We start from the raw sequence: 27,172 nt of genomic DNA on the forward strand, positions 1-27,172 counted from the left end.
CTTCTGTTTTCTGTTCAGACCGTTCCTCTTTCAACAACTGTAATAATGTAGTTGAAGAGCATCAGCGGTGTTAACTTCCCTGTTAAATGCCCCAGAATGTGATTTCCCTGTTCTGCAATGCTACCACGCAGTTATTAAGCAGTCCATCCCTGCCGCGTAAAGGGAGAATAAGGGGGGCAGCAAGCCCGGCACAGCCGAGGCAGACCAACAAGCTGCCGGCTGCTCCTGTCACAAACAGCAGCAGTCCCAAGGCGGAGTATGAAACTCTAGAGGAGTGGTCATTGTAGGCGTCAGGGAACCTCACGCAGCTCCCGCGGGAATCTCCAGTTTCCTCAAGGTCTGCCGCTGGAAAAGGACTGTTTTCCCTTTGTCCCTGCCAACCGGGGTGCATGACCCTCCCTTCCACGTATCCTCTCTGACGTCTGTCCTTGGTCCCCTTCCAGGCAGGCCGTGACCTGGCACTCGGTCCCACAGCTGTGCACCAGATCCATCCCCAGCCTTCCCGCAGGCCCGTCCCGCCTGTGGCCCCAGGGCGACCTCAGCCCCCAGCCCGCCCAAGGAACCGAGCGGAGCAGCCGCCGCTTGTGCTGAAGTCCAAAGGCTTCAGTGCCCTGCAGGCACTTTCAAAGCTCTCTGCGCTGTGTTTACTCCCCTTGAATCTTTGCTTTCTGTGTCGAGCTACCTCGGTGCCAGAGAGAAACGAAATGTTCTTGAGCTCCCACACAAACAGTTTCATATATAGACTGTAAACAGATGTTTTAATAGCCTTTTCCTGCACACCACACACAGCCTTTTTCCTTTCTCTAGTTTAGAGGTTTCTAATTTCTGCAAACTTTTAAATTGCTGTCTATTCATCTATCCTACTTCACATCGAACAAAAGTACAGACTACACCTACCTCCACACTCATCTTTCATTTAAAGAGGTTCTCAGGAAGGTCTTCTGTAGCTTCTCCAGCCAGCCTAACCAAAGGCAGAACTTCTGGAACCAATGGGTTGCATTTGTGAATTAGGGTCCCACCACAGATGTGAACAAATCTCTTACTTGTTATGGCCCAAACCTATCAATGCAAGAAATAACAGGCACAGCACCAAAGGACTCACACTAGAGGGAGGGAGGCATGTAAACAGTGTAGAAACAATTTTAACTAGACTAAAATTGTTTTCATGAAGCTTCAACCTGCTTCAGAAAAATTGTTCTATCACAAACATAGATTGAGCCTATAGTAAAACAGCAGTGTGATTTTGGTCACTAGACATTTTGCAGCTCCCCCCAGTATATATACACACACATATTCCAGTCAAAATTGGAACAGGAAAGGACTCATAGTGCAGACTTGGAACAGAAGGGCTGCGTTACAGCTCTAGGGTTTGCTGTCATTTGAGTGGGGAAGCAGGTTGTTGAACAACAGGCATCACACAATCGAAACAGATCTCTTCTGCTTTCTCAGAAACGTGTGTCTCATCTTTTCCCAAGATCCTTTTTAAGAAAGCACCTACGGCAGCACAACATTAAATTAACCCTTCATTCTGCTGTTAGAGTGAGGTTGATGCTGAAAAAAAGCATGAAATGTAGAAAACACAGATCACTACGTGGACAAGGAAGAAATTACAACGTAACAAATTATAACATCACACCATGAATTTAAATCGATGTAGAAGCTTTTCTAAAATTGGATTCTCTGAGGCAATGGCATTTGTGGGATTTTCCAGACAATGTGAACACAAGACAGCATTCAAATTACCTGCACACAGGAATTTCTACCCAGTCCCAATCTGGAGTGCACCAGTTTGCACTACAACCAGCATCAGAGGCAGTGTAAACAAATTACCTACAAGCTTGCAAAAAGCCATCAGAGGAGGCAAAAGGCTTACTTTTTATGCATGTGTCATCACTGAGGGTGTTGTGTCTGTGTCAAGCGAAGGACCAGAAATGCTGTCGCTTTAAGGGCAGTACAGCACAGGTCAGGTGCTGGCACCCAGGCCTGCATAGTTCTGTGTGTTTCCTGCACCACAAAAAGCTGCCCGTCAGCAGATGTGTGCTGGAAAACACAAACAGAAGGGTGTTCGGGCAGGGGTCACTGCACCCCAAGCTGTGACCCCATCTCTGCTTTACAGTAAAAACTGTAGGAGGTGAGCAGGGACCAGAAGAAGGCAGAGAGGAAGAGCGGGTCTGTCCTGCGGAGCCGTCCGCCGGCGATGAGCGCCAGGTGGAGCTCAGAGATATAATCCTGGCCAGCAGGAGTGCACCGGAGCGCCTGACCCACATTCCTTATGTGCCACTACCTTTAACACCTCGGGAGACAAAATCTCCCCTTCATCACACCCGTGACACCATTGTTACTGGAGTTGTCTGTAGTCCCTGTGGGCGAGCGGGAGGTGGCTGGAAGGGGATGGAAGTCTGCAGAATCGTTTCCTTGCTTGTGTCTCTCCCCTTTGTTTTCTAAGCTTCCTTCACATGCCATCTGAGTGGCACAGCACTGAAAGCCTGATAATAAGAGAGATGACATCTGTTTAGGTCACACATTAGAAAGGATTAATGCTTCCAAAGACTTACAAGCTACAGCTTAGTACTCTGCTATCTGAACACATTGGCCCTGGTACATGTGATGGCTGTCAGCTCAAGGCTCAGCACTTCTACAGCTCGAGAAAGATGGAAGCCAAGCAACCATGGCAAAAGATATGCACCATTCCCTTCACTGATGCAGTAAAAGCTGCAAGTAACTGTGTGCCAAGTCTGGTGAAAGAGCTCCAGGGGAAAGAAACAATTGCACGACGCTGGTTTTTCCAGTGGCAGGGGTGCTACCCCACAGAAAATGGACATGCTCATTGGAGCTGGCAGAGGTGAAAAGGGAGCACAACCATTTTTAAACTGGGTGTAACTTCTGTCTGCAAGTTGTCTTCTGAGCAAGAAAAGGAACAAAATTCTCACTAATCCACATGTCGCCCACAAAGCTTACCGCTCTCTTTCCCTTGAAAACCACATGGCTCTGTAGAATTGCCCTGGAGAGGGGCAGGGGAGTGGGATGACCCAGACTATAGCATCATCAGAAAGTACCACAGCTCCCTCCCTCAGCAGGCATGAAGGGCTTGCAAGACACACAGTACTTGTGGACAGGCAGTACCTGCAGACACAAGCAGCCCAGGGGTCTGCACACAGGCTCACAGGCATTAGATTCCTCTGTTCTGCCAAGGGCAGCTGGATCTTGTGGCCTGTGTAAATAACAAGGCTTTGGAAGGAAGCTGAATAGGCACATTATATTCTTCATTTCAGATCCATAGTTCTGAATGGAGGGAAAAGAAATAAAATTTAGAAATTAATCCTAGACCCCTAAAGTCCCCTGAAAGGGAAAGACACAAGTGACTGATGCAGCAAGTTCCACTAAGTTATTTAACTAGTACAGTGAGAGTTGATTAGAATTATTTATTTCCAACTCATAAACCCACATACTGCCTCTTTCTCTCTTGCCAGTTAACAGTATTACTTAGCACTAATAAACTGCTTTCATTTTCAAGGGGCTTAAGAAGACAAATTAATCACCTCAACATGTCTGAAAGGAACAGATGGCAATGAAGTATTAACATTCCAATTTCACAGTTGGAAAAGCTCCTGAGATAGGGGACAGTAGCAGTGTCTGGAGGACATCTAGCCCTGTTTCCTCTGTGGAGCTAGGGTCCCTCGATCTCACCTCCACTCTGAGCTTCTGCTTTAACCCAACCTCACTACACATTACTTTTCCTAGAGCAAAGCTACACTGTTTTCCTTATTCAATCTTTAATAGTGAGTAACATCCTTCTAGAAGGCCTCTTACCTCAGCACATCTCCAGACAGGTCGTTACTGCTTTGGATTTAAAAGACTAAATGTCTATCCAATAATGCAATTAGTCCAGTCTGTCATTATTCTTACTGGCTATAAGCAGAGAAGTGATCAGGAAGAAACACATTGCTCTGTCTGTACAGAGGAGATGCTCTTTTTCCCTGGAACATCTTGGTTACATTTTGGTACAGAACAGCTGACTACCTTTTCCTCTTCTCACTCGCCCCTGTCTCAAAGGACTGTGCAAAAGTGTTGTCTGTGGGGCCTTTTGGCTCAGCTGTACAACACAAACTTTCTTAAACTACATCTGGAAGGAAGATAGGCTTTCTCTGGAGCAGGGTTTCCTAAAGCAAAATATGTTCAGGTGAGGACCAAACAAATAAATGAAATTATTTTAAAAGTAACTGATATGACAATGACTAAGCAACTGTTGTTTTGGCTCTTTTTAAAGAACTGATTTATCTACGGAAGGTTTTTATTTAAAGCATTGAGATAATACCCTCTATTTCAGTATTTAACCCCGCAGGCAAAGATTATCTCAAATTGAAACTTCAATGATAATAGTCAGTGTCAAATGTCTGACAGGTTTTGGCCTCTCCTTTAGGAATGGTAACAGTAAATACTAATTCAGAATGAAATGAATTATTCTAACACCTTTTCAGGACTATTTCAACAGAATACTGATATTAGTATCAATTGCCTTCAATCTGTGCTGAGCCACTGAGCTAAGCATCTCAGCCCATTATCATTCTCAGCCATTAAGTATCAATGTACAATGTACAATGAGTTCCTTCTAGAGACATTAGTTAGTGTCTAGGGACAACATAACATATCCAAAATACTGCATTAACCGGGGCTGTTCTCCAAGGCAAAGAAGGCACACTGAGGCAAAAGAGTTAAGTACCCAGTGTGTCAGTGCATCCCTCCCTGAGGATTCCTGGGAAAGGCAGCCCCAATCTGCTCACCTGGAACTGGTACCTGAGCATTCAGGGTGGAGAGCAGAGGCAGCATGATGCAATGCAAACTGGTTTTCAAATGGGCTTGAGAAAATAATACACCCTGATTTCACCCTAGCTTGGCAAACATCTGTGTTCAGTTATAAATCTAGTGTGAGTTTTCCTGCTACTTTATTTATACTTAAGAGTAGACTATAATGGACTTGGATTTTCCTAAGTTAGAAAATATTACAAAACAGAGTCAGAGTACTCACATTTACAAGAGTAACACTTGAACAGAGAATACTTAATGTACAAAATGGCTGCATTTAAATGTTTTCTTAAATTGAACCCAAATGCAAAGTGAATCCAAATAACCCTGTTTTTAAGGCTCCGATCGTACAAATGGAACAACTTGTTTTATCTCTGTAGCTAATATTAAGATGAGTGTTTGCTGTTGGGTTTTTTTCTCGGATTTCCATTATATTCTTGTACTTTAAACCTTTCCAAAAGTTTAGGAAGTCCTCAAACATAAACACAATTTTTTGTAAATAACAGCAACCCTGATTAATAACCAGAAGATTCAGAATGCACATAATGAGTGAGCATCTGTTTTTCTGGACTCGCAAATCATTGGTATCCTTTCCCTTTACTTGTAATTTATTTTTCTCATCCAGGAATGATAATCAATGTTTAGGACTAGTGTAGTAGCAAGTCATACCAATGCATAAACCATAAGTAATTTACACCAGAACTGTATGAAATACAAGAGTTGTTCCAGGTTTTATAGCCAAAGCATTCTAGGGACTTTGCTGTATTATTCCAGTCCCTTTTGCAAACTCTCTTTCTGACCAGTTTGATACTGGTCCCATGATATCACCTTCCTAGAGCTGGGGGCTTTACTTTGGAGAAGTGCTTGGAATGGCAGGGGTGGGAAGGAGAATACAGATTATTCCACATGTCAAATAGTTTAAAAATATGGATTACAATGGTCATGGGAGGAAGGTACGCCACTGTTTTAAAGCTTTAGTTTGACTCTTCAAATCTTTAATTCTCCTGCACACTCAAGGACAAGCTAACTGACAACACAAGGCTTTAGACCCCTATAGTGCTTAAAATTCTCAAAGTGTAATGTTTGAAGAAAGGAAAAAAATCAATGTACAATATTCTGGACCATTAAAAAAGCCAATATAGGAACTGCTTAGCTAAACTCTAAATAAGAGCAGAGTAATTTTATTTAGTTACTCATTACTTCCTTTCTCCTATTAAAGCTTCAGTAAAAGGTATTTTAACATCCAGAATCATTATCAGAACTTAGATGCTCACAGCTGTAGAGGCATCCAGAGAAAGGCATTATATCCCAGTGGTTTCACACTTGGTATGTATAAAACTCATTTTGAGCTCAGACTTCATTGTGGCCAAAGTCCCAGGGTCTGAAGGAAGCCTCCTGAACTCAAGGTGAGTTTCACAGGAGCCAGTTCTGTTAAATCCCACTTTGCCCAGGAGTGAAAATTTGATCTTGAACCATTCTACATTATTAAATTAATGCATCACAGGACATTCCAGCTAGCAGGTCCTACATTTAAGGATTTTCTAGATGAAATTTTAAAGCTGTCCTGATCACCAGGGCCTCTGGTGCATACACAAACGTTGGGTGAACATTTTGTAGACAGCCTGCTAACTAACTGGAACAAAAACCAAACCAAACCAACAAACCACAACACACACATTTGAAGTACGAGTGGGTAATTCCACAGCAGTAAGTTCTCAGACACTGCAAATTTTCCTTTGAGACACAAATGAATGTTTCTCTTCTCTCCTCATGAAAAATAACATTGCACATCTCGTTTCCTAAAGAATCTTAGACATTGACCAAGGCACATATGACACTGGAAATAGTATTCTCAGCTTCCTTGACAAACCTTTCACTTCAAACAGGCCCTGCACTATGGCTGCATTACACTATCATAACAGGTTTCTCACTGAACACTTGTTTGCAAAGTTGTTTTTAGAAGAAAATAAATCTTTAAGCTGCCCAAATTACCAAGGCACTCAGAATAACCTTAGGACTGTACTTTGGGGAAGACACAAGGTCTCATTTTCAGCAGATGCTTGACGTCACACCAGAGAGGGAACACAAGACAGGCAAAGGTTACGTGCAAACTGTCCCCTGTGGCTTATGCAACAGCCAAATAATACTGTTTAGGATAGATGCACATAGAAAGAACTCACTGGAAATTACTTTTAATACAAGCAAACCAAAACTGCTCTTGAGCTGTGGGATATGGTGGTGCCACAGACTACTCTGAACAGCTTCTGTTTCAGATCTCTAAACAAGCATTCAGTAAGTAATTCACATTACATTAGTCATCTTTGGTAACACTGTACACTTGTGTCAATCACTTGGTAAACGTAAGTTCTGGATATTTAGAGTGTAATTCATCATAACTACAAACTAACTGGAAAGTTGATGAAGCATCCTCCAACTGTACATGAGCTTGCTAAGGGAAGAGTTCAGACTAGCAACACTGAAATTACTTCACAGTTATGTAGAAAAAAGTTACAATTCTTTGTCATAGAACATTACACTAGTTTGGTTTTTTTGTCTACAGTTAAAGTGGGTTTATAGTCAGGATTATTATAAATTAACAGAAAAACAGCTGCCAAAACAATTTAAGGGAATATGATTGAAAGCTAGGAACTTTGATTAAAGCATACTTTTCCAACTTTGTTTTCTAACCTTAAATTATTAAAATACAGAAAAAAGTCATCATTACTTCAAAAAGATGCATCATTAAAAAGAAGTTTCATTCCTTACAATACAGTTTAAAACTAACATAGAGGAAAACAGTGCTACATTAAATACAGTCAAGAGCATTTGGTTAGCATTATTTAAGTATAATCTTATGTTCTCTGTTATATGGTCCAGCCATGGATTTTTCCTTGCTTTAGTGTATACTTGATGATCACTGAACTTTTTCCATTCATTCTGGTACGGGCTGTCCACATATACTGCGTTAACACTTAAGAGTCAGCATTAATGTACAATTTAAAAGCAGCACAACTATCCTACACCCTACAGCTGTGCTCATTCCACTGAAGTACTGGAGCGAGCACAACAGCTTGGATATCTCAGGGAATGCATCATTGTTCTGAAAGGCCTTTTTTTCCCAGGTTTTTCAGGGCGTGGCTTCGCATTACTTTTCTCAGCTGCCGCAGCAGGGTCTGTCTGGAATTGTTCTATTTGAAACTCGAGATGTTTTTGAATGGCTACCCCGAGGACTTCTGGATCCACAGATGCCCCATACACTTCCCACGTCATTCCTTCATCATCCCATCTCACTTCACGAACTGGAGATTTGGGGGCCTCCAAGTCTTGCTCCAGGTTCACCTCTGGGAACACATGTGAGTGACCTTCTGCTGCAGCCACTGGGCTTGTTGCCACTGATTTGCATTCCATGGTTGGAAGAGTTTGTACCTCGGCATCTCTACGCTCAAGAGCTGGTTTCAGGCCTTTGGTTATGTCATTCATGGAAGTCATAGTCCACATATCCTTAGTTGTCACTACCATGTCTGCACCTTGCTGGCTGCTCAGGGCAACACAGGCAGCCTTGGCTTCTGAAGGAGCTCTCTCCTGCTGAGCATGTTGCAGTTGTTCTCCAGGAACATTACAGCACTTCAGGATTTTCTTGGCATCCAGGCCTGATTCACTTACTGAAGACACCAGCTTAGGATATGTCAGAATGTCTGAAGCAGAAAAGGAATGAAAGTAGCCAGGTTCTGCCTGCTCTTTTCCTGTCTCACTAATGGAGCACACCAACCGTGGGACGAGCTGTATGGATGGGATGGGCAAGGAGTGGCAGTAGGCCGGGATGGTGGCATCTGCCTTCAGGGTGTCCTGCCTGAGACTGCAGGGCCCCACAGAGTTGTTGTGAACTGTCATCACCATGGGAGAGTATGCAGAGTTTGGAATATTACCATAAGTCAGACCACCATGAATAATCCCAGGGGCTTGACTGAACATTGTCCTGTTTGGGAAACCATTTCCAGGCATGTGGGGTCCTAGAACAGCAGCGTGAAATGTTCCAGGATCTGTGTAAACAGTAGTGTTACGTGGAATACTGCCACTGTCAAAGGTATTTGTGGGTACTTGTTGGTCTCTAGGAAGAACTGGAAGATGAGTCACAAGGTTTTGGTAGTGAGATGTATTTTCATTTGTTTCTGATCCATATCTCTGTGTTTGGAAAGACATCCTAGCCACTGGTGGACCATGCCTGCAACCAGAAGAGCTTAGGCTGGAGTGAGTAGCACTGGTTTCTATGTGAGTGACGTAAGTCTGCTCTTTGCAGCTGCAGGTTAGGTCTGAGTGGCTTCTCTGAAGGGCAGTTCCTGATTCTTCCATTTTACACATGCTCTGCTGGTGAACAAAGCAGGCTGAAGAAACATTCTGAACAGTGCTGCTTTTTACACACATCTTAGTGTCCCCCACTCCTCGGGATGCTGAGGACTGTTCAGTGACAAGAACATGGTTTGTATTCTTAGTTCTGCTCTCTGAATGGTCATTGGCTGACTGGTCATTTACGGTTTGGACCTCTGATCCAAGTCCCATCATCCCAGGCTGTGAGAAGGACCATCCAGGACTCTGCACACTCCTTGCATCACTCCTGTTTTCCAGGATATGGCAGATGGTGCTACTATGGCTTTTCTTCAGCTCCTGTTTGTTTTGCCTTTCCTCTAAACTCCTTGAGTGCCCAATACAGGCCAGATTTGAGGAGCTCTTGGATAGGGGGTGACTGTTGACATTCAAGAGACTGTGACAAGTAGAACTTAGAGGGTCCTGGTAGGAATGGGTGTGGAGCTGGTAGCTGTCAGCTGACATGGCAAAAAAGAGAGATCTGCAGGAAATGGTAGAAAAGAAAAAGAAGCAATTTAAGTAGGAAATAAATGTACTAGAAACTATAATCTCTACTGACCTTCTGCTTGGGCTTCTTGCTTTTCACAGTTCACAAGTACTTTTTAAAAAGCACAGTACTCTAGTCTAGGTGTACTCAGACCAGTCAGTTTGCATTTTCACTTTCCCCAAAGAGTTTTTCCTTAAATTAGAGACAGGATTTATTGTAGTTCTGGGGTTTTTTTCCAATTCACAAAACACAAAAGGAAAAAATCCTCCTTGGTTCCTACCTTTTGACAATAACTGTCTCAACATTAACAAATATCATCTCCCCAAATTCACTGGAGCCATTTTTGGGACATCCAGAGATGTTATGTAACTTAAGCAAAGACACAGGTATTTTCATACTAGATAGCTTTTCACCACAGTGGTCATTAAGCCAATGATATTAACTGTATTGTCAAAACAAAAACAATTTTTAGTTTTTAGCCATTTCATTTAGACATTGTTATTTCAGAAGTTATCCAGTTGCTGCTGGAGCTTTTCAACCTTAAAACCTCAACAACTGAACAAGTTCTCCCTTTTCCCCATACCGTTCCTAACAAGCTTCTTGATATTTCATGTTACAAGAAGATCACCAGTTTAGTCCACTGTTTTCTCAGAGCCCACACAAGTGTACAGTAGGTATGAACAAAGCTGTTTTGACCCCCTGTGGCAGAGATGACATGAAACCCAAGGAAATTACCTCTGCCAGGCCAGTGTGAGGTCGCTGACAGTGTTCCCAAACAAATAATGCTGGGCAGCACTCCAGGTTGTGCTCACCACTGGCACAACAGGAGGTGGTGCAAAGAGGGATCCACTGAAAGGCTGGAGGTGAAATTCCCCTCTCTCTGTAAGGAGAGTTTGCACTTCAGCACTGCCTCTGTTAAGGGGCTCTTGGCTCTGTGCTCTTGGGCCACTCAGCTTTGCAAATCCACAAGTTCATGCTGGCTGTGGAAGGTGCACATTCATGGCACCAGAGGCAGGGTAAAAACAAAACAAGAACCTCTTTAACCAAAGTCTTGCAGTTTTTCTGTTTTTTTTTTTAGTGCACTCAGTCACTTCCATTTTTAGAAAACCCTTGTTTCTACCAGTTGGTACAGTGTCCTATACATTATTAACATTTATGTTAGCAGTTTCACATCTGAGAGAAGTTGTGATTGAAGATTTTGAATCTCACCAGATTTAGCGATCCATTTTTTCTGATTGAATCAGATCCTCTACCAATGGACTACACATATTCCCTTGATGTCACAGAGGTGTTGCAACATTTGTACAACTAAAGTGATTTTAATATGCTTGTATATCTGTATCTATCCACACATATACATATATGTCTTTTCTACAAGAACTCATTGTGTTGAGCAGAAAGATCCAGAGTATTTGTGCATTGTCCAGGCCAAGTACTACTGGATATTTTGTACAGATGTAGAGAGTGAAAGCCAGAATTTCTCATTTTAGACAACTTTCCCTCAGATACGCTCCATGCACTCTGCCTCCTTAGCAGATCTCCTACAGAAACCTGCACAATTTCTTGTGCACTATATCACTAGAATAAAAATGAATGTGTGGAACAGGAAAGGTACATATACATGGTGAACAAAAGCGCTCTGCAAATGTAACAAGGAAGTTTGCTCATAACACATGGTGGCTGCAAGGGTTCACATTCAACCCTCTCAGTGAGAAGCTTCTCATACGTGATCCTTTTAATGTGATATTTACAGGCCCCAAGAGTCATGTACCAACGTAACTGATAAGAACATGCCTTTTGCTCCCTCTGCCAACCAAGAGATGTACAGCTGATCCAGGCACCTATCAGTGCTTGTAATTCCATTTCCATTGTTAACTTTGGCAGGCTAACAGGTTGGATTTTCCCATCACTTGAAATCCACTTGTGTTGGCTGTTTTCCATAAAGAAATTAAATCGAGCAGGACAACATTAAAAAATAATAATATCTGCAATCACATTCTTAGGAAACTTCTCATTGTGGACTGTGTGGCTGGGACTTGTGACCAGCAGCAATGTCCTCTAGCATAGGGTTTGCTCCAATTTGGACTGTATGCAGAAAAAAGGTCATTTCCCATCCTACATACGTGTTACTTCTCCTGCAGCCAGTTCCACACATGAGTATAGTCTGCTACACAGGGTTCAAAGGAGTCAAGAGGCTTAAACACCAGAGCAATAGCTGCCTACAAGGTGAAAACCTTACATTTAATCTCTTTAAAAGATAACATCTGCAAAGGCTCTCACACACACCTGGATGAAACACTAATGGAAATCCTCAGACACAAATATTGAGACTCAGGTGAAAGGAAGCTTCAAACACACCCTGTTACAAATGATATGAGGCTGTGGGAAGTTTGAAGGGCTCTCTTACAAAGTTTACGAGGTTCAAATACGTACATGTACACAGAAACCAAGGCCCCTCTTTGCTTTCTTTATGTAGCAATGGGCATGGCTGCAGAAGCCTCTGTAACTGAAAGAAGTGACACATTTGAAACTGATCCATCATGTCACACAAAACACATTCAGATGGATGAAACAGTCCACTGAAAACAATGTCCAGGGTGATGCTGGCAATGAAACCTCCAAAGAGAACTCTGAAGAAATTTATTTTTGCCCCACTGCAGGTGACATCAAGACCAAACATGGGCCAATGAGACATATATTACACATGTACATGTAGAATATTCTAACCAGCTACTCCCAATAGTATTTGAACTTCATTGCTCAGACCGACCAGTGTTCCATGCTAACACAATTGTAACAATTCTCCTGTGGCTTTGGGCCTTCCCAAATTCTGCATTTCACACAAGCACTGCTGCCACTGATTGCTCAGGGTGCACAAAGATCCCTCAAGAAGGGGCCCAGCGCCGCATGCACACCCCTCAAAGTGTCGGACCTCCCACGTGAGCCCGGTGTCCAGCCCACGGCTTCTGGGAAAGGCCGGCAAGCAGAAGGGTCTGGATGGTCCTTCCAACACCTCTACCAGCAAGGGGCTGGGTCAGGTACCGAGAATGAGGTGCCAAACTTTTTAAAAATCCAACCCCAGACATGGAACCTCTCCAATGTCACAGCCATGCAACACCTTTGTATTTTGTGAATTGGCTAATCAGGAAGGGATTACCCACATGAAACATGGATAGAAACACACTGATTTTGTGGGTACATAGGCACCCAAACCAACTTTCTTTGTATGTGCTGGGCAGAGCAGACTGCTTGGCTTAATTTTCATTTTTAAAATGTAAAAATGTAATTTATAGGAAAGGAATTTTACTCAGAAATATCTACTTTAGGTTCTGAGTTTGTCGGAAAGATTTCAAATTGAAATTTCAAAGGAAATCCACACCTGAATAGACAAACAAGAAAGAATAAACTTTTGAGGCAGATACTCTGCTATGAGTATATAGAAAATTGTTAAACAAGCAGAGAAAGGATTAGGATAGAAATGGAATTAACATTCACTATTTTTGGCTTAGCTTCAGATAGCTTATGAGGGGATATAGGCTGCTTTCACTAATTCCACTGAACTACTTTAAAGCAACAAATGTGTATTTTGCTATGACTTATGATTAAAGTTTTGACCTATTTAATGCACCAGTAAATTTAGTCTCAAAATATTAAATCTAATGTATGTTTTTAATTGAAAGATATTCACTGTAAATTAACTATGATTCTAAAATTCTTTGGTATTTTTGTATTACACACACATACTTTTAATTAAACTCTCTCATCTTTTAGTTTTAAATTGCTTCCCCTTGTCCTATCACTATCTGCCCATGTAGAAAGTCCTTTTCCCTCTTTTTTAAAATCCCCCATTTGGTACTCTCTTACTATAGTAAGTTAACAGACAGTGAGGCAGTGAGAATCACCTGACACATTAAACAACACAAGTTAGTTGCAGAATTTGGGAAGAGTCAGAGAAATTTAATACTATTTACTAGAAACATGCATGCAATGCCAGAGACTTACTTCTCTAAATCTTCCACAGTTATTTTTGCTTTATATAACTCTGATGGTCAACCCACATGTCAACAAGATTTGTAATAATGACTGCAAGATGTTTCACCCATCTTCACTTGACTGATCATACAAACAAAAAAACCTCTTTTTTTCTTCATAATATTTGGTTTTATGCTTCCAAAACCAGAATCTGACTCCAAAAAAGTTATAAAATCAGAGCCAGTTTCAGAGGTGAGAACACTAATATGCAAATGTGGAATTTGGAAAAGCTAAGCAATTTGATCCATACCAACATTTTTGGATGCTGACCAGGACCCTCCATGGCAGCATTAGCACTTTCTGAGAAGTGTTAGAGAGTTGCAAGGTCTTTGTCCTGAATTTGCTGCTTCATTTGCATCATTCTGGCCCTGCAGAGCAATAATCAGCTTCACAAGGCAAACACAGAATTTCTGCAGCAGCACCAAACTCCAAGACAAACACAAGTATATTTTATACAAGAAGAATAGTGTCATTTTAATTAAAGAAATTAATTAAGAAATTTACTTGAATAAAAAGCTGCTAGATAGAGGTTCTTAACTTTAGTTTAATCTTACTACAAACACCATGGTTATAAATTTCAAAGTCAAGAGATGTTTATAGTTAAAATGACAGAACTCTAATTACATCCTAAGGCGCAGCTGTCCCTTAGCCATAAACACTGCTGACCCCTGCCTGGGGCACAAGACAGCAGATACAGGAAAACCTGCATTTCTGCCTAAACAGCCAAGTTCCCTCAGGTACCAGAAGCAATTCAGTATATTCACACTGGGTTCTCTTCAGGCCTGCTGTATTATAAGCAATGTGGCTTCCTTACTGCCATCCATGACTAAACTCCTAAGATTCATGTTTACTGTGGTAAAATGACATAAAAAGGAACATTATCTAATATGACATTCATTTCTTTTAGAGCTGTACTAATGTAAAAGAATCTTATACCATCAAAACTTAAAAAAATAAGAGTGTGCTTATGTCTAAAAATTGTCCTTGCTTGCCCGCATTGAGAACTACTTGCACGAGATAAGAAAGATCTGTTTTGCTTTAGACAAAGATTGGCACGATAGCATTATGAGTCTGATGGCCTCTCCCTAACTACTACTACTACTGAAGGAAAAAGTTCATTAGCAGTAATCACTAACATTTACATTGGGCGGGGGGAGTCAAACCACTTGAAAGGCATTGGCAAAACAGGATTAGCCATGGTAAAAAGCTTAGAGATTCAAGTGTCTGGCATTAGGAGTTTTGTTGTTGCTGTCTTTAATTGTTATTTTATTTTGGTGAGGTATAAGTGAAAGGAAGAAAGAGAAGTTACAGTAGGGGAAAAGGCATCACTTGTCAGGGAACATTAAAAAAAATTCTCTAAATTCTGTCAATACAAAAAATAATTTCTCTAAATTCTGTCAACTAGATTAATAAAGACTCAGGTTGAGACTCCAATCACTTAACCTTTAATCCATCATCTTCCTGTAGGCTTTCCATTTTGGAATAGCATAATAAACAAACGATGCCTTGTTCAGTTTAATCTGCTAATGCCCTTTTGTAAATATTTTCGATCATCCTAAGTATTTCCAAGTATCAGACAGATCTACAGGACAGATTGGTCTGGGCATCTAGAGGTACCAACAGATGTACACAACAGACAAGTGCACGCTGTGTATGCAGAGGAATGGGGTTGTTTTCCAGTTCTGCACTGCGAGAAGCACTGGTGACAGTGGGGCGTGGCACTGGCACCATAATTTACAAGGAGGAGGAGTACATTTGACAGGCTAGAAAACACGAGAGCAGGAGAGCTGTGACCCTCAGTGCTCAGCACTGCCAAAGCAGAGGCCGTGTGTCTGACGCCCTTACAAACCCACTGCTCACAGCCTCGTTCATTTCTGCTAATTACCATTTTGTCAGGCTTTCCTAAAAGACTTTTGTCTTTCCCCCATCCTGTGCTGAGCATGCTGGGCAGGTATCTCTCTGCAGAGACTGGTAACAAGATTGAGAGTGAAGAGTCCCCCTTACCCTGTTACTGAACCGTGGCTCTCTCCTTACTGAGGACCACAGCAGAGACCTCTTCCCCAAATGCTGAGGGTGCCATGGGTGCCCTGCTTACCAGTGGCCTCAGCAGGGGACAACAAATGAGTTGCCTCATCAGAAAAGTGATAGATTCCGACGTTTGCCAATACATTCACCTTGGTGCAGAAAGACAGGGCCACTGTGCCCACAGTTATCCCAACAGCTTAGAAGAGCCATGCAGGAAGGTCAGCATTCTCTTTTAAGGACCAGGGACAGCCCACAACCCTGGCACAGTCTGAGCTAGCAAAGCAGAGCTGACAACTCTGAATCCTAAAAATGAAAAAGGCTAAAATGAAAGTGCCATGAGAGAGGAACCTGATACAGATGAACCAAAGGAGACCATTTCAGTGACATCTTCAGCTGAATCCCCAGGAAGGACAATTCACATGGCCATAAATAAATTATTGGGAAACCAGAGAGAGGTGCACTCTGTCACAAGGGAGGCATGTTTTGGCACATCGTCCTGACACCACCACATGATTTGCTACTGCAACATGCATCTTCTTTGCCACCTTTTTTATTTAACCATCTCTCCCAGAAACAACTTCAAAAACCTCTCGGATTTTGATCTTTTTTTAGAAGAATTTTATAAGCAAAACATTACTCCCACTATATCTCCATGTGGAGATCTGCCTCAGCATACAAACTACCCTACAATATACCTGACAGAGCTAAAAAATGAGATATTGTGCGGTTATATTTGATGCTCAATTTTACTGTTTGACAGCTCACTTCTTTAAAGCTCGTATTTTCAGTTAGAACACTTAAAACTTTCAAGTACAAATTAAACATGATGACGTGGTCATGTAATCAGCTGTTCTCACCAGCTGGGGCTTTAACAAAACAAATCAAATATAATGACAGCAGACAACATTGACCTAGAATCATACTTACAGTGAATAGTGCATACCTAAAGATGTGGTGTATTAATATAATTGTCTTTCTGGCTTAAGCAGAACAGAATTAAGCAAAATGAAACTGTTAATTCAGATGCCAGGATTATGCTCTTAAGAATTGATGGCTACTGATATCCCCTGGCAGTGCAGAAGTCCTGCGAAAAAAATGTTTGATAGTCTCTTTAGGAATTCATCTTTAACGCAGAAAATACACAATGGCCTACCTACATTTGGATTTATTTCAAAGAGAGACACTAGTGAGCCTTTTCCTCTTCACAGCAGGGGATCAAATCCTATTCCATCACATGTTCCAACTGGAGGAGCATTGGTCTGGTATTGAACAACTCATGCTCCTCAGAGGTCCATTTTTGTGCCCACCCTTCAGCCCTGAGCAGACCAGCTCCAAAGCAACCCCGTTGATCTGGAACTCCACAAAAGCATATGGCCATAGCTTGCTCAGCAAGCCTCTGCCCATCAGAGGCCCACGCCTGCCAACTGTGTGAATCACAGCTGCCTGGGCAGCAGCATGAACTTAAAAACCATACAGAAAACCAGAAGCTTGCTTACAGCCTCCTTCAATCTCTGAGCGAGGGAATGCAGCTGGATATCAATGCAACCTGCACAAGAGTCCAGCAGTTTGCATATCCAACAGACTCCACCCAAACTGGCTAAGTGATTAGAATATCTACTTGCAAATTCATGTGTTTTAGTAGAAAATATTCAAAGAATCATTTCTGCTGTTTGCTTGAAAGCTTAACAGCAACAATTAGAGGGAAGGTATGAACTCAGCCTCCCTGCCCTATGGACATCCCATGCACTTTTGAGTGTGAGGGCAGTGGGATACCCCTCCTGCCAGGCAAGTGCCCCTCTGACAGCTAAAGCTGTGTCACAGCCTGTTCCAGTGGATGGACAGTCCATGTGTGTGCTCTGTTCTGGCTGGAAGGAGGTGGCCAAAAGCACAGAGCTGAGCCTGTCTAGCATTCCCAACCTCCCCGAGAAACTCACTCCCTTGCTTCAGTGTTGTGCCAACAGAGATAAAAGCTTTGTAACCAGCTGCAGTGGCAAAGTAAGCTCAAATCTGCCTTAAAAATACTGGACAGATATAGCCGCAAGATGGCAGCTTTTCATGTTCACATATCATCCTTAATTGAAGGATGGCAGTTCCCACAGCAGCATCAAACAGGAATAATGGTGATATAAACAACAGTAATAGCAATCTGAAGGTCTCCAAACATCTCCATTAGGATAAAGACAATATTTAAGATTGAAGGATGCCTCACCAAAACAATTAAAGATGGCTCATTATTCTTCAACACGTAATAGTTGAATCTCTTTCCTACCTAGAAAAACCTGCCAACTTATCTAGCAAGACCTAGAAATTTACCTTCATTTCTTGCTGCCTTGTTTTTCCCTGTGATTGAACACTACACCAGGGCCACAAAATGCCCTTCAATTCGTTATTTAAATAACAGCATTTATGAACTGTACACAAAACCTTGCAGAAAAGAAGAATTCAAAACCACAATCCATCTACCTCCAGAAGCTGCTCTCAGTGGTGGTAAGAAAAGACTGACTTCTGCATTGTAGGCTGACAGAAAACTGGCTTCCAGAATTTAAAGAAACAATTGCTCAGTAATTAGAAAGAGGAAACAATTGCTTTCTAATTCTGTCTGTGCTCACTGTCACAGTGTATAACCTTGAGCAAGTCATTCCCTTTGTGACTCAGTTTACTCATCTGTGACTCAGAGATTAGATGCAGAAGCCCCTGATGTAGGTATTTAAAGGCTTAATTCATGATTGTAGAGCATGCTCAAATCCCAGAATAAAAGATATTAAATATAAGACGCTGAAGATAATGCATTCCAGCCCTTCTTTTGTAATATTTGGATTGAAAGAAATAAATAGAGCATCTCTACAGGAAATTCTTGTTGCACTTGCAGAAAACTCACCTTACCAGTAAAGTTCAGACACTACCTGGTCCGCAGAAGCATGCTTAAAGCACCCCCTGCAACTTTCTAGCATCAAGTGAGGGTAAGGAATCTCAAGGATTTCAAATACTCAGGCTCAGCAGAGTTTCTCAAATTAGGTGTTGTATATATATAATCTCTCTACAATGTGCATGCTAACAAGTATATTGTATATGCATGGCATATTAAGTAGCAATGATTAATTATTATAAGCAGTTTCATTAAACATTTCTAAGCAGAGTTGTCACAACTGCAGACCACGTTGTCCTGCAGTGCCACATGCACTTGTAGGCTTTTATTTACTATGATGAACTTCTCATGAAAAAGAGATTCTGTGACTAATTTAAGCCTTCAGTTCACACTGCAGGCTGTCTTTTATACATCCTGGAAAAGAGCTGGCAACCTGTATCCAAAGGGCTGAGGATTGAAAAGAACTAAAAAGAGGACTAGCTAATCATGTTTCATAGCATTGTTAAAAGGTGCCATTGTGGTATGAGGTAGCTTTGAAACTATTTAAACAAGGAATATGGGAAGAATAAGTTTTCATTTCCAACTTGGTGTTTTGTCATTAAAATACATTATGTCAAAGTGCAATGTCTGTCTCAGAAAAGCAACTGTCTCAATTCATCTGTGGTCGAATAAGACTTATGTGGGAAACTATTCTCTTTATATTAACTATTACAGTTTTATAGTTTTGTAGTTAGAAAACTATTACAGTTTTCAGAAAACATCTGCAAGGGATGAAAGGGAGCATTTCCCTACTCTCCCAGGACTGAGAGAAAAACATTAGAGCTTGGCTAGAGGAGAGCCCCTGCCTCCCAAAGCTTGTTTGAAACCAGAGACCTTAAGGAGAGAAAACCCAAGACAGAGTACAGTAACAGTTCAAAGCAGCAGACTGAAGTTTGCAAATACTTTGTCAAATCCAAGTATGTGAAGAACTTCCTCTAGAACTAATGTTTACACCCTTCTCTATGTAAACAAGCAAATTTCCCCTCCTCTTGGTTAATCTCAATCATAAACTGAGCTGCAGAAGTCTCTACTTCCTTATTAACATTTAATAATGTCAGAATCCCAAAGTTTTGAGGTATAAATTTGGAACAACTCAAGAGCCGCAAGATAATTCAGTTCCTGTCATCATTTGGATAGAGGAAGATCCCACCTGTGTGACATGGACAACTAGAGAATAACTCTTCAGGCATGTGCTGTTAACTGCTACCAGCAAGATACTGATTATAAAGAATAAAGTCTCTGCTACAGGAATTCTTCACTTTTCAAACACTGGTTTGACCATATTCAAGACTCACAAAACCCTAAGAAATCTGATCTGACCTCATAGTTGTCTCTGCTCTGAGCAGGAGACTGGAATAGATGAATTGACAAGGTCCCTTCAAAAATGGATGATCCAATGAGTTTTTTTATTCTTTTCACAAATATGTGCTTTTATCTGTCAGTGCCAATGAATGTCATTGCCAATGAATGTACCTTCTCAACCTGAGAAGCTGAAATGTGCAGCCATTTTGCAATACTGAACCACTTTTAATTGATTAGTGGAACCTATACCTTTCACTGAAACGAGACAGGAATGACTTTGGAAAGGAAGCACAAAGGTGATCCCCGTATTCTACACAAAAGGTGACATATTGGAAGAAGGCAGTGACTCCAAAAGTTTCTTTTCAATCTATTAGCACCTCTCTTGTTACTAAATCAACAAAATCACTCCACCCCTTTCACAGTTTAGAGGCAATTGAGAACCAAATAAAACTGCTATAACAAGATGGATGTTTTCCCTTGATGTTTCAAGAAGTACTGATCTACTCTGTTCAGTCATAAACACTGAACTTGCCCAGCAGATTATTTGCAGAAGGCAAAAATTTTAAAAGTCTAAAAAAAACCATCCAGTTTATGAGAGCTAGGGTGGCTTTGTGCATTCATCATCTCTCCAATTTGCATGTCAGGTTTGCTTAGTTTGAGCTGAAAAGGAATTGGATCTTTCGCTTCAGCTCAGATGATCTGGGTTCTGTCGTTCTTCTGCACTGTTGACTGGAGTAAAGCTCTGCAAGTCAAATGAAGGTCTTACAACTGCTCAATCCCATTAACCTTCATTTGCACACTCAGGTGTGCCCTTGCTAAAGCTTAATTAGGAAATATTCTGCAGATGGAGAAATACTCCTGCTCCTTTCTCTGCTTTGTATTAAATCCACACTGTTCACAAGTTAAGCCATCATTTTGCAAGAACTCCCCCACACAGGCACAGACCAGTTTAAAGGTGATCTTTCTTATTAAGCTATTTTTGGTGCAGAATGATGCTTTGATATATCTCACATGCTTAATGCTCACACACCAAACTAGGAAAGACCTGGCTGATGTCAGCTTCATTTAGTTGGCTTGACCCAATTCCCATGCTCTGAGCACATCCACCTTGCTCTGAGCACATCTACCTAAGCAGCCCCAAAGTGATTTTTTTTTGTTTTGTGGTTCCTGTTGCTAAAGATAATTTCTCAGAGTGGAACTTTATTCTAAAGAACTCTAACAGCTTTTCTAAATGGAAGAGACCATCTTCTTCCCAACAATCCCCTAAGCAATCAGAGAATACTCCTAAAGGACAGTTCTTAACATCCATATGAACTACCAGCTGCATAGCTAGAGATTAATTCAATTGTTAAGGCATCTGTAGGAAATATTGCATCAAATGGTCTAAACCAGAGAAAAGCTCAGTAGTAGTTTTTGGTTCACTGCCTTCTCACTGTATCCCTCATGCAGATATTCCTGACCACTCCAACATTTTCCGTCTCTCCCTCATTTTGCTTTTACAGAAAAGATCTCTCTCCCACCACTGAAACACTGCCCCCAGGCCTCTCTGAAAAAAAAAAAAAAAAGGCTGTTCAGAGTTTGGATAACTCACATCTTCCAGAATCTTAATATCCCAGAGAGATACTGTGAATGCATACAGCTTTACTGTTTGCACCAGTTAAAAACCTCTTATTTCTGTACAATAAACTGCAAGAATTAACTAAAAGGCCAGTGCCTGCAGTCCCTATGGTGTGCTCATGGCCATGAGAAATGACTTGAAGAAAAAAAAAAAAAAGAGATTTGTGGAGATTGAGAAAAAGACACGAGTTCAAGGCTGACAAGGAAAGTAAAGTGCAACATCATTTGCAGCCTATGATTCCTGCTCTTGTTGCTCTGTACTGTTGCTCTTGGGCCAGGATGGTTTCCGACTACAAGCAATGAAATATCACACACTTGCCAAAGATACTTGCAGCAACAAAAATACTGGTATGATAACTAAAATAAGATTTTTTTCTGATTAATTGGAAAAAATACTTGCAGAACAAATACCATTAACAGGTCTCTGTCAAGTCCCTAGCCTTGGAAAGCATCATCCCTAGGTTGCATTCTCCTGGAAACTGTGTAACAGCTTGCAATATCCAAATACAAGGCACCAGTGAAGTACATTCCATCCTCATTTAAAAACATTAACTCCAGGGCAAAGGAATGAACAATTCAGTCTCTCTAACCTCCAGAAGAGTCCACTGGAGAAGAAACAGGATTTTGTTGGTGTTCTGCTCAGAATTTACCTGCCTGCAGTCAGGTGTAACATTATCTCACTGGTACAGCAAATACCTCTGCTCATCTGCAGTGGGTAAAAGCTACCTCCAGTTTACCCTTTGTCATTGCCCTTAACAGGCAAGAAAGAAAATCAAACTTCAGAAGTCTAATGATTATCAATAACAATTTTCCTCTGTTCTATCCTCTCTCATACACTTTTATTTTTCAAGTGCAGTTTGAATATGCATAGTTTACTATGGAAGGAAAAATGTGGATTTGGCACTGTTATCTGATGGAAATTTATCACATTGGGTACTATAAACGAGCTCTGACACCACAAGGCCATAGACAGTTTACTGCTCTTGTTTATGCAGCCCTGAATAGCTGTCAGATAAACTAAATTGCAATTGCAGCTTTCTCTGGAATACAGTTAAGATAAAATGTCTGGACAATAAAAATCAACAAAACCGGTAAGTGGAGAAGTTTACAGAGTAACCAAGACACAACATGAAAACATAAAGCTCTCATCTAATCCACCCTCCTAAATGAAAACTTCACAAAACCTAATTGTTTTACACAAAGACTCCATGCAGAGGCCTCCAAACAGATCTTACTACAATCTATGTCGTACTACAGTCTAGTCAGACATACACTAAAACATGCAAACAACTGTCTGCAAGCTTTCATCAATGCCTTGGTGCAAGAAAACCACTGATGTTTTTATATTTTTGTACCAGATGATTACTTTGAAGCATGAGTCAATGGAAGAGAGGTCAATTTTCATCTACCTATGCTCCATCTTATTTATGTACAAGATCAACATCTTGCAAAATATATTTATCTCATGGCTACCTTTCCCATCACCTTTCATGCTTAGAGTTCTCTAAATGGAAATAATTGCTTGCTGCCCTTCCCTTTTAAACCTCCTCCCCTAAAATCCAGGAGTGCATCATCATAGACTCTTGCTTTTAATCACAACATACACACAAAATAGTATTCTACTAAGGATTCTGATATAAAATACTTAATCTAGTGACAATAAAAAGCCAAACCAAATCTGTGACTTTGGAAAAGACATGTTTTGGTTTAAGAGAAAAATTTTATTTGCCATTCTAAATAGCAATCAATCATTTATCTAGGAAGGAAAAGTATAAAACAGCTGATATACAGAAAGCACTGAAATATTCCTCAGATTTTTCTAGTGTAGGATATTCTTAAGAATTTAAAAAACACATGGTACACATGGTGGAAAGCAGCAAGGTAAACCATTCTCTGGCATATTAGTACTAAAAGGTAGAAATTTAAAGCAATACAATTTACTATTTTCTCTTATTTTTAGAATCCAGACCCTAACATATACAAAAGAGATAATCAAAAAAGCATCTTCATAAACTCACAGATGTGCAGAGGAATAAGATGAACAAGCTTATGGGGGTTTTTCTCCCCCAAAAAAACAGTGACATGTATATTCTGGGAACACTTACTAAAACACAAACATGCACATGTAAGTGAAAGACATCAGCACAAAAACCCACCTTCTACAGAACTACATTAAATTCAATTAAAGTGCAGAGTCATAGTTCCCATCATTTTAGAAAAAGAGAAAAGCTACCATTTCCTGGGATTTTCAGTCCAGCTATCAAACCCCTGCTGCCAACACAGCACTTGCAGAAGCCTGAGTCTGTCTCTGTGCAGCTCCTCTCCCTTCCCTTCCCCTCATCTGCTTTGTTACTCTCCTGGCAAAACAGAGAGGACGGACTCGGTGTCCTTACAGGAGACGAGAGAACGGGCAGTACATGACTTCCGTGGTCCTTACCTTCCCCCTACTCAGAGATTGCACATCCAGCTTCCCTGCACAAGTTACTTGGAGGGTATTTAAAAATAGGTGCTCAGAAGTCTGAGGAGAACAAAAGCCCAAAGAGTTCAGATTTCCTCTCCTTGATCCGTCTGATGCTGTTGACACTAAGGTGAGCATATGATAACAGGAAGGAGGTGGGATTGTTAGGGAGCATCAAAGGCAAGAGACTGGGAGATGGGGTTCCCTCTGCCTCGACGAGGCACCCCTTCCTGGCTTCCCCCTTGGCTGGAGAGGAAATAAAATGGAGCCTAGGAGGGAGGGAGAGAGATAATCCTGCAGCTTCATCTGATTAGAGAAACGGGGCCTGTGCAGAGCTGGCAATGCCACCAGGGAAGCACGGGGAGGGGAGGCAAACAGGGGCAGGAAGAGGAGGAGCAGAGGGGGAGGAATAAAATTGTAAAGGTTAAAGGAAAATGATGAAAGGTATACAAAGGAACTGACTCCTGGGCCAGGGCATCCTGTATGTGTTCAATATCAACCCTCATATAAAGGTGAAATCACCAGTAGGAAACACCCATTGCTGCTGGTAATGTGGAGCAACCAGAAAGAAAACAAATCAAACCCCAAGGCCAGATTGCACCAGTCCTGTAGGCACAGACTGGGAACAAGCATGTATCCATGGACTGTGAAGAGTGAGTCCCTCGTGCTGAGCAGGGAGAAGTGGAAAAATGCTAGAGATAATTATCTAGCTTGTACCAAACAGGACATAATTTAGAATACATTTTCTAGTGCAAAAGACATATTAGTTGAACAAAGTGACTTCCAAAGAGTTTGTGTCAGCACACATATCTGGGTGCTCGCAGCTGAGGCTGCCCTCCCACACGGCTCCCATTTGTGCTATCCCTCTCTCCCACACCTGGCACAGCTATTTCTGGGCTCATAGTTGCCCACTGACTGTGGCCATCCTCACCCCTGTGGTACTGCAACCCTCAGGGGATCCCAGCCTGCTGGAGGCTGTGGCCAGCTGCCCTCCCTGCACACAAACATAGAGGCAGCACCATGTCCTTGCACTCAGCCTGACACAGGGGCTCACCCAGGCATGGGCAGGGTCCCCAGGGTGCTGCTGTTGAGCATCCCCCACCCCATCCTTGCCCAGCAGGAATATCCTGCCTTGAGGAGACAAGCACACAGGTCCTCCAAGCTGCCAGGTGTGACCTGTGGTGCATCAGGGAACATCAAGGACAGATGTGACCAGAGGAGCCTTGTCCCCATCCACAGTGGCCCATTTTTGTACAGAATCTCCCCTTCCACTCGTCTTTACGAGGGGCTACACTCAGTCCTTTCCCAAGGACCACTCCAAGTTTCTGCATTTTGAGCTGCTTTTATTTCTTTCTGGCCTATTCCTTCCATTTAGAACTTCACACAAGGCAGAGATCCCCATTGGATCTCTAATGGGGCAAAGAGAAGGATACCAAAACATCAGAAAAGAAACCTTTCAAGTCCTCTTTCTTTCTGTCCAGGGAGCAGTTAATAATTTTTGTAAACCACTTAGAGCAGTTCTCTGTTCCTAAGCTTTCACCAATACCCTCCCATCAGGCCTCGATCAGCTGAGAGAGGGGGATCAAGACCCCTCCCCAACACTTTTAGGAACGTACAATTGCTCCCCGAGTCTTCAGAATGGGCTGCAAAGACAGTAATCTCCTATGTGCTTCCAGGCTTTGTTCCTAAGATGCACACCCCCACAGACTCACTGAGCAATCACACCCTCAGGCTGCAGGTTAGGAAGCATTTCAGGGGTTAAGAGCCACACACGGGCCAGCAGCAGCTTTCTGGCTGCGTTATTTTACCCGCCATGTATTACAGCAGTGAAGCAGAGTAGGCACTTGCAGTCAGCTCTTTGCACTGACCTTGACATCCTTCCTGCCAGGCCAGAAACAGAAGTTCCTTGAACCTGTCCCTTTCAGCACATCCTTATCAGCATTCCTGCTGGCCCAGGATCTTGCCCAGGTGACTCTTCCCATCCCATGGTATAGGACTGCAGTGGTGCTGCAGGGAGAGAGCAACTCTACAGCTTCCTTCCTTATTCCAGCAAAAGATCTTTGGCTGACAGGGTGAAACACACTCCTGGCATTTGCAGCTACTCCAACATTGTTCCAGTGCCAGTGGCCAGCCATGGAACAACTCAGTATGACCCTTCCACTCCAATGCATCTCCCAAATGAGTCCCAAGTTGCTCAAATGACATCAGAAGATCATATAAAAGATACAATGAGAGGACAATACTGCACTTAGCTTTTCCCCTAAACTCTTTACAGAGGGAACTTGCGGGGCTCTCTTGTACCAGATTTTCTATGTCCAGCAAGGTTGACTATTTTCATGAAAAGCATCAAAATGTGCTTACTGGAAGATACTGGTGACCAACTTTTACATCAACAGGTCACAAATCTGGGCATCAGTAATGATGCAATTGGCATACAGCTTTCTCATTCTACATTTGATTAGAACACGTGTAAAACTGCCTCAAATTCAGATTTGGAGAATTTATTGTTGTATCTTCCTTTAGGAAGCTGATAGTTAAAGGAAGCTGAGAAATCAGTAGCCTACAGATCCATTAGGCCAAATCCAGACAATGCTGATAAATTTCTTTTGATAAGAAGGAAAGCATGATTTTTCAAGAGGATGATTTCAGAACAGTTCTGCCATTGTGTCTCAGCCTGACTAGCATTCGTGTTTTCCTGAGAACTCCACCCAGGGCTTAGACATATGACAATGTGTTTAATTTCATGAAATTAAAGTCCTACACCCAGCCATGGAAGAAAGCTTTCAAAATTACTGTTTGCTGATTTGGGTGCTTGAGGGTCATATGAAAGCAAGCCACCAGCCCCTTGACTTTGAGTCACCTCGTGTGAGGAAAGGCAGTCAGCTCTTCTTGCCTGCTGAAGAAGGGCACCACCAGGCAGAGCTGTCAGACCTGCAGGCCAGCTTTTGTCAGTCTCCATCCAGGGGACCAGGGCTTCCACGTTCAAGACAGAAGAAGTCCAGTCCTAACCCAAAAGCCCTTTATTTAACCTAAAATTCACTGGCACACTTTGGCCATCTACTCCTCTTCAGAAGAGGAAATGGGGTAGGAAAACCATCCTGGTTGCTTGGTGCCTCCACATGAGACCTAAAACCTTGTACTGAAGCTCTTCTCTCACCCCTTCCCATTTATAACCCCACAG

General features: G+C 42.0%; 1 protein-coding gene across 3 annotated transcripts in view; it reads right to left on the reverse strand.

The window, feature by feature from the left end:
- Positions 1-3,402: 3,402 nt before the first annotated feature.
- The window catches only part of GPRIN2 (G protein regulated inducer of neurite outgrowth 2), a 43,197-nt gene continuing 19,427 nt past the window's right edge, over positions 3,403-27,172 (reverse strand). The window contains exons 1-2 of one of the 3 annotated variants that reach the window (XM_010400859.4): positions 23,971-24,356; positions 3,403-9,646 (exon numbers count right to left, since the gene is read on the reverse strand). In XM_010400859.4, coding sequence (XP_010399161.3) covers positions 7,840-9,630 — 1,791 coding nt within the window. In that variant the 5' untranslated portion in view covers positions 9,631-9,646; positions 23,971-24,356 and the 3' untranslated portion in view covers positions 3,403-7,839. Of the gene's footprint in view, positions 9,647-23,689; positions 23,949-23,970; positions 24,357-27,172 lie in introns of those variants that run through there. The other 2 variants (XM_010400860.4, XM_019286628.3) reach the window with 2 other exon arrangements.

The sequence above is a fragment of the Corvus cornix genome, chromosome 6 (assembly GCF_000738735.6).
Source record: "Corvus cornix cornix isolate S_Up_H32 chromosome 6, ASM73873v5, whole genome shotgun sequence".
Classification (NCBI taxonomy): Eukaryota; Metazoa; Chordata; class Aves; order Passeriformes; family Corvidae; genus Corvus; species Corvus cornix.